Source organism: Triticum dicoccoides, chromosome 2B (assembly GCF_002162155.2).
Source record: "Triticum dicoccoides isolate Atlit2015 ecotype Zavitan chromosome 2B, WEW_v2.0, whole genome shotgun sequence".
Taxonomy (NCBI): domain Eukaryota; kingdom Viridiplantae; phylum Streptophyta; class Magnoliopsida; order Poales; family Poaceae; genus Triticum; species Triticum dicoccoides.
In genome coordinates, this window is record NC_041383.1 from 808,299,437 (window position 1) to 808,307,077 (window position 7,641).

At 54.8% G+C, this 7,641-nt stretch overlaps 1 protein-coding gene across 1 annotated transcript; it reads left to right on the plus strand.

Annotated features, from left to right (window-relative positions):
• The first annotated feature begins 475 nt into the window (after positions 1–475).
• Positions 476–1,802, plus strand: LOC119366483 (probable CCR4-associated factor 1 homolog 11). Its single transcript, XM_037632225.1, has one exon. The coding sequence runs from the start codon at positions 598–600 to the stop codon at positions 1,573–1,575; it is 978 nt and encodes a 325-aa protein (XP_037488122.1). The 5' UTR covers positions 476–597; the 3' UTR covers positions 1,576–1,802.
• The last annotated feature ends 5,839 nt before the right edge of the window (positions 1,803–7,641 follow it).

Sequence of the window (7,641 nt, forward strand, 5' to 3'; positions counted from 1 at the left end):
CACGTAGAACGATACCCACCGAGTACCGACCAAAGCAGATAAGTGTTTGCGTTAAAGTCCAACAATCTTTTCCCATTAAAAGCAAGAGCGTTGCGAGTAAAACCCTGCGTAATTCTGGAAGGCGGCATTACATAACATCACATGTTAAAATACAAAACCTAGTGCCATAGTATAGTTTAGTGCAGACCGAGTCCACCTCTCTTGAATCCCATCCAGATACATACTTAGATACATAAGGGAAATATAGTACCTTCCTCGTCTGGTCAGACTTGACACGCTTGGAGCAACAATGATTGGCAAATCGCGCACGCCATAAATGCGCTGTCACCCCGCGCATCCGCCGTCCGTTACACCGTGCGCGGATCTCGGCGCGCCCCCGCCGCCTTCTCCTTCCTTTCGCAGCGCCCGGCTGGAATCCCCCTCCCCGAATCCCACCCTATAAAACCCTCGCCGTCGTCCCCCCCAATCCCCCAAATCCAACTCCGACCACAGCAAAGAAGATCGATCGATCGATCTCGGAGCCTGGTTGAATCCACCCACCGCCACTCGATCCAATCACATACAGCGAGGAAAGATTAAACCGCCGCCGCCGCCGCGATGAAGTTGCAGACGGAGGCCGCCGCCGCCGCCGGGGGGGAGGGGAGGCTGATGATCCGGCAGGTGTGGGCGAACAACGTGGAGTCGGAGTTCCAGGCGATCCGGCAGGTGGCGGAGCGGTTCCCGTACGTGTCCATGGACACGGAGTTCCCGGGCGTGATCCACTGCCCAAGCAAGCACCACGCGACGCTGACCCCGTCGGAGCGGTACGCGGCGCTCAAGGCGAACGTGGACGCGCTCCACCTGATCCAGGTGGGCCTGGCGTTCGCGGCGTCGCCCGACGCGGCACCGGCGGTGGCGTTCGAGATCAACCTGCGGGAGTTCGACCCGCGCGTGCACCGCCACAACCCCAGCTCAGTGGCCCTGCTGGCGGGCCACGGGCTGGACTTCGCAAAGCAGCGGAGGGAGGGCGTGGACGCGCGCGTGTTCGCGGCGCTGCTCATGTCGTCGGGGCTGGTGTGCTCCGGGGCCAGCGCGCCGACGTGGGTGACCTTCCACTCGGCCTACGACTTCGGGTACCTGGTGAAGCTGCTCATGGGGCGCAAGCTGCCGCGCACGCTGACCGAGTTCCTGGGCCTGGTGCGCGTCTTCTTCGGCGACGAGGTGTACGACGCGCGGCACGTCATGGACAGCTGCGCCGGGCTCTACGGCGGGCTGGACGCCCTGGCGGCGCAGCTGGGCGTGAAGCGCGCGGCGGGGATGTCCCACCAGGCCGGGTCGGACGCCGCGCTCACCTGGGACGTGTTCCGCCGCATCCGGGAGGTCTACTTCGCCGGCAACAGCAGGCAGGGCCAGGGCCAGGGCGTGGGCAACTTCGCCGGCGTGCTCTACGGGCTGGACCTGGAGCTCCACCTGGCCGCGCCCGCCGACAACGGCAACGGCAACGGCAACAGGAACAACAACAAGAACAAGTGCGGCAGCGGCAACGGCGCCGGCGGGCGGGGCAACAACAGGCGGGCCGTGGCGGCGCTGAGATGAACCGACCCGACCCGACCCGACCCGACCCGACCGATGATTAGTTGTAGAGCGGTTAACCTTGCGTTAATTGCTTATATGATGGGCGATCCGAGCCGATAGCTTAGCTCCTTCCTTTTCGTTGTGCGTGTCTGTACATAGAGCTAGCGGTTTAATCCGTGATGGTCTGATGGGCAATAACAACATGTCTTCATTCGTTGGTTGATTAACAATTCCGTGTCTTCCATTCATAATATAATCGTCGGACATTTGGTTTATGGCGATGGATCGTCGTCGGCGTCGGCCCAAGCAGAGGAGAAAACTCTGGTTCGCGTCGCCGGCGTTGGATTCGAAATGGGCGCCCACACACACTTGGGACTTCCTTGCACTGTGGTCCGGCCGCGTGCGTGGACCTGCCGTTTGACCGGCACACACTCTGACGTGGAAAAAGAAGTCGCGAGAGGGAGGGATGGTGGTTGGGTTTGAACGCGCGGCGTGGGGTAAAGGGGAAAGGGGAAAGAAGAAGGTATGCAGGGGGAGAAGTATCTCAGCAGCAGCAGGCAGAATTCCGCTCTGACGACAAAACAAGCGCGTCTGAACTGGACACACAAAGTTGCAGGCCGACGACTCCACACACTGCCTTTTTCCTTGGTCAACACACTACGTTTCGAGCTCAGCGCCAGGCTGATCAGATTTCTTTCTTCCTGTGAATACGCAAAGTTTGCGTATCTTTTCTATTGATAGAATAATAAAGTACAAGACGCGAATACACAAAATTTGCGTATCTTTTTATCATTGATAGATAGAAGAATAAAGAATGATTACAAGTAATGGTACTCCTCAATGCCGCATGCTAGTACCACATTTACAGGGCTGCTCCCTCAGGCGCCATGCAAAAAGTGAAGACGCTACGTCTTCCCAAAGCGCAATCAATTCAAAGCCGCTGGCGTACAACTTGCATGAAGCGCGACCAGCACGCCGCGGCTACCCACGCGACCGAAGATGGGGCTTCGCCGCCGCCGGCCGTCAGACTGGCTTGCTGGCACTGGACCGCGCCGGCGAGAGGATGCGCTGCATGCAGTAGTAACTGCGGGAAGCTCGTTGGCCGTCGCTCTGCCACAATATCTGCTGCTGCTGCCTTGGTCCATGCGTTTTGGTCGGGGGGACTTAAAAACCCGGACGGAGGTAGTACAACACATGCACGAACACAAGATGGCATCAACATGGTGTCCAGAGTAGAGAGGCGCGGGTTGTTCAACCCGAACAAGCACACAACACAACTAAATTCCCTAACATGAGAAGCAATCTGAACCAAAATGAAGTCCTACATCTGCAAGTTCACCACCGTGAACTCTGCGAGCAAAAAAGATGACGCCTTCAAGAAGGATAACGACGCTATGGCGCCGTCGCCATCCGATCCAAAGAATCAGACCTAGAGTTACCCCTGGCGCTCGAAGAGGGGCACATAGAGGCCATAGCAACACCTTCGAGAAGGGGGTGGCGCTAGTTAGTGTCACCGTTACCAGCACTGGCAAGCCGACCAGGGATTTCTCCCTGGCCTAGGTCTGAGACATCCCGTCATAGCCACGGATCGGAAACTGGGAGTCAAAAGTCAAGTGTAGGTCAAAGCCCAGCACACTAAGGAGATTCACATCGGACACGCGAGCCTTGGACATAGCGGAAGGCGGGGCAGCAAGGTAGTCATGGTTGGCATGACGGGAGCCGCTGCAGGGGACACGACGGCGGCCGGAGACGCCGGCAAGGCGGGAACTAGAGGGGACACAACTCTGAACCGTCGGGGACAAGTCCCTCAGTGACCGGCAAGCCATAGAGGCAACAGGAGACGCGGTCTCTAGAGCGTCGGGGGCGGCGCAACGCCGGAAGAGACAGAAACAACCAAGGACACCGCAAAGCACAGGTCCAGGACCCGACAATGGTGCCACCGTAAAGGCACAAATGCCCGCCGATCACCAGACCGACGCGCCACAATAGATGGTCGCCGCTGGGAAGGCACCACCGGAGACACATCAAAAGCCACAACCTTTGAGCCATGGCTATGGATCGGGGAAATAATGGATGCCGCCGCTGTGCCACCAAGAGTGGGCAAACTGGTCGAGGAGCTCTGCAACCAACCACTCAGGATCTAGCACATGCAGGAGCAAGTAACGCCGGCGAGTGGAAGGACTTCGATGGGATCCTGTCCTCAGATCTAACGCCGGGGCTTGGGGGAGGAAGGGCCTCACTGGCAGGCGCATGCAGCACTGGTGGCCAAATGAAGTGTGTGGGGGTGGAAATGTGTTACTTGTGAAGTTGTGATAGGCGTTGGGATTTCCCCGAAAAGAAAGGGTGATGTAGTATAGTAGCAAAACGTATTACTCTCAGTTAAGAACCAAGGTTTATCGAACCAATAGAAGACTCACGCAAACAAAGATAAATGGTACCTGCACGGACACACACACACGTGCGCGCGCGCGCACACACACACACAAACAAAATACTTGCATCCAACGCAGGCAAAGAGGGTTGTCAATCCCCTTGCACTCATTAATTGTAAAGATTAATTCTGGTAATGGTAGATACATAAATTGCAAAACAAAATAAAAGGTAAATAATTGCAGCAAGGTATTTAGGGTTTTAGTAATATGAAGTGAATGGACCCGGGGGCCATATCGCTAGAGGCATCTCTCTCATGAGCGTAGTGATGATGGATATGATTACTGTTGGACAATTGATAGAAAAGCGCATAGTTATGATGTTATTCATAGCATGATCAGTACATTTGCAATTGATAGAAAAGCGCATAATTATGATGCTATTCACAGCATGGTCAGTATGTAGGCAATTGGTAGAAAAGCACATAGTTATGATGTCGTTACTCATAGCATGATCAGTAAGCGTCGGGTGGGAGTTGTGGCCAGGCATATCCAGTGCCTTGCGGGCTGGTGACCGAATGCCGCCGCTCCCGTGGCATGTTAAGCGCATATCCGCGCAGACTGATGGGCCAGGAGGAAATAGTGGAGTGTGTGCAGTGCCCGACGCGGGATGGTTGCGGTAGTGCAAGGGCGACCGCGGATGGGCTTGTTCTGCCCTATTTTTGGCCCTGCTGGGTGCGGATAGGACGGAAGACTTAGACCTTCCAGTGGTGGCCGCGGGAAGGTGGTGGCAAACCGTGCACGCAGATGGTGCGCTGGCTCTGGAGAGCGTGATTAGGCGAGGATCAATAGGTGGCAGGACCCAATCTGGGTTCTTGACAACCTGCAGTGGGAGGTCCTTGCTGAGTGCCTTGTCCGGGCCGCAAGGGAGAGATGTGCACGGTTCTCACGTGTCGTGGAGGTGGTAGGCCGGATAGGGTTGGCCTGGTGATGGGGTTGTACGAGTGACGCTGTCGGCGAAAGTCGTACGCTGGGTGTGGTCAGTGTCGTCGATGGCGGGACCTACAAGCACCGTCCTTGTTGGAGGCGTTGGTGTTGCAACCCGCCCTCCCTACCCAACATGCTTCATGGGAACCCTATATTCGGTCTCCAAGATCGGACGGACGATGACAACACTAGTGACTTTGCTCGACGTCGTTTCTTCTCTTGAGGACTTGGTCTAGGAGTTGGACTCGACCAGAGGGACTCGGGGCTAACCGCAAGAAACCGCCTCATCATTAAGCAATGACCAATAATACTCCTCACTAATTTAGCACTCTCTAAAGTGCTCATTAGTACTAGAGTATAACAAGCATTGCGCACAATTATATGCAGAATTGGAGTAGTCAAATTATTGTTCCGTCGACCACACGTATGCCGAAAGCATCTGTTGGTTGAGAAAAGCAGCTTGCCGAATCAAAGGGTTTCACTCATCAGCCTTTCTGAAGTGTTTTTCCGGGATTATGGAACACGACGGACGCATGCATGCATGATTGAGCACGAGGAGTCAATAAACAAAACCAGAAGAAACCCACTCTGATTTGATCGTTGATTAAACCGGGTATACAATTTAACACCACTATCGTTGCAGACTACTTGTGCGCACGTCAACGACCTAATTCCATCGAATGTCGAAGAAAATTACTCCCTCTGTAAACTAATATAAAAGCGTTTAAAATACTAAAGTAGTGATCTAACGCTTTTATTTTAGTTTATGAAGGGAGTACCTGTCAAATCGGCGAGCAGCCGGTCGTCTCGCCTGTCATGTCTCCTTGCTGCTCCTCGGACACTCGACCCCCAAAACAAGTTTCTCCTGTCGCATCCCAGTAGCACTACCCATGCACAAGATTCGGTAGCTAGCTCCAGTTCACCTCTTTTTTTTTGTCGACACATTATTCCAATTTGCAGATCGATCAATCGTTTTAGTAATTACTAAATGAGAGACAAACCCAGTTTTGTTCCTTGTTGAGTTGTGCTTTTTATAAACATGGTATAAACGCAGACGAGACACATACTGACATACACTCATCCATATATACCCACACACATACTATCCCTATGAGTTCTTTGACCGCACCCACCCGACCTGGGGGGTCAATTTCGGCAACGGGCAGGGCCCGCGCGCCTTCGCCGCCGTGCTCTATAGGCTGGTGCTCGCTGCGCCCGCTGACAACGGTAGCACGAACTAGGAAGAACAAGTGCGGTGCCGCCAACGGCATCGGCATCGGCACCGGCGGCCGAGGCAACAACAGGCGGGCCGTGGCGGTGCTGAGATGAACCGGACTGGACCGGACCGGACCGGACCGAGCCGATGATTAGTAGCCCGTGCGGTTAACCTTGCGTTAATTGCTGATCCTCCCTCAGATAGCTTAGCTTAGCTCCTGTCAGTATATGTTCTTTCGTTGGTTGATGATTAATTCCGATTGTCTCCACCGTCAATCATCCTTCACAATCGTCGGATTCGGTTTGGAGAATTGGGGAATGGCGATCGATTGTTGGCGGCGTCAGTTATACAAATGCAGCCTATGGCTGCATGCATGCAGTCTGGTGCAGAGGTTAGGGGTGATCCTTCTTTTTAAAAAATAAATAAATACAACTGCGGTCTGCAGAGAAGAAAACAGAGAGAGCAGAGTAGGGGCGCATCGTGGCCGTTGGATTCGAAATGGACATGGATCGGGAGCAGCTGGGTTTCCAGTGTGGTGGAGCCGGCCGGGGCGCGTGAGGTGGGAGTTTGACCGGCATGGCACACTATGAACGCAGGCGTGGGGAAAAGGGAAAAGAAAAGACCAAGAAGAATCTCAGCACGCAGGCACAACTCCTGCCACTGCGACGACGAACAAGCGCGTCTCAGTTGACGACTCCGCAATGTAAGTCTTGGTCAACACACCACGTTTCCAGCTCGGTCGGAGCCAGGCCAGATCGATCAGCACTACGCTTTCTGACTACTTTTGTGCGGACAGATTACGGCATCTCCACCGGAATCAACAAATGCTCGCATGAAATTGGGACGGAATTCACCAAGTTCAATATATTACATGCAAACATGACGGAATTTAAAGAGTTTGAAACAAACCTAAACTAAATTATGCATACTATAAATTATGTGGGCACCATCACCTTGTAGGCCCCTCACCGGCACTACTATGGTTGTCATCGCTGCCGTCCGTGCCGTTTGCGGAGGCGCAGATCCTGTCCGACCGTCGTAGCGCACACGATCGGCGACATCCTCAGTGGCTTGGAGGTGGAGAGCGTGCTCGGAATTCGCCAGCCCCGCTTGGAGAGTTGGGTGTTTTGCCGGCACTGGCGGTGGGCATCCTACCCGACGGTGGTCTTCGACCGATTGAGGGCCCAAGCCGACGCCAACTGGGTCTTGGCTAGCGCGGGGTACGCAAACACCCAAGCCGACTCCTCGTGGGTCTTGGCGAACGCCGGCTTGCGTTGCATAGTGCGTCGCTGCTGGGGACGCTCCTCCGCCTTAGCTTTGCACTTTTGCGCCGGTGCCTAGTTAGTGGTGGAGGCGCGAGACCGGCCTCCGTGACGGAGAGGACTGTCCGCCCACTACTTAGACGCGACAAGGACAATGACTTCTTCTTCACGCGGCGTCCGATATGGATGATGTGATTGCGCGGAGGGGGCGACTCCTCCTCCTTCACATGGAGTGCAGTTTTGACGTTGCGAT

What these genes read in the sequence shown, in the direction of transcription:
- LOC119366483 (XM_037632225.1), top strand. Translation starts at nt 598, where the DNA reads ATGAAGTTGCAGACGGAGGCCGCCGCCGCCGCCGGGGGGGAGGGGAGG.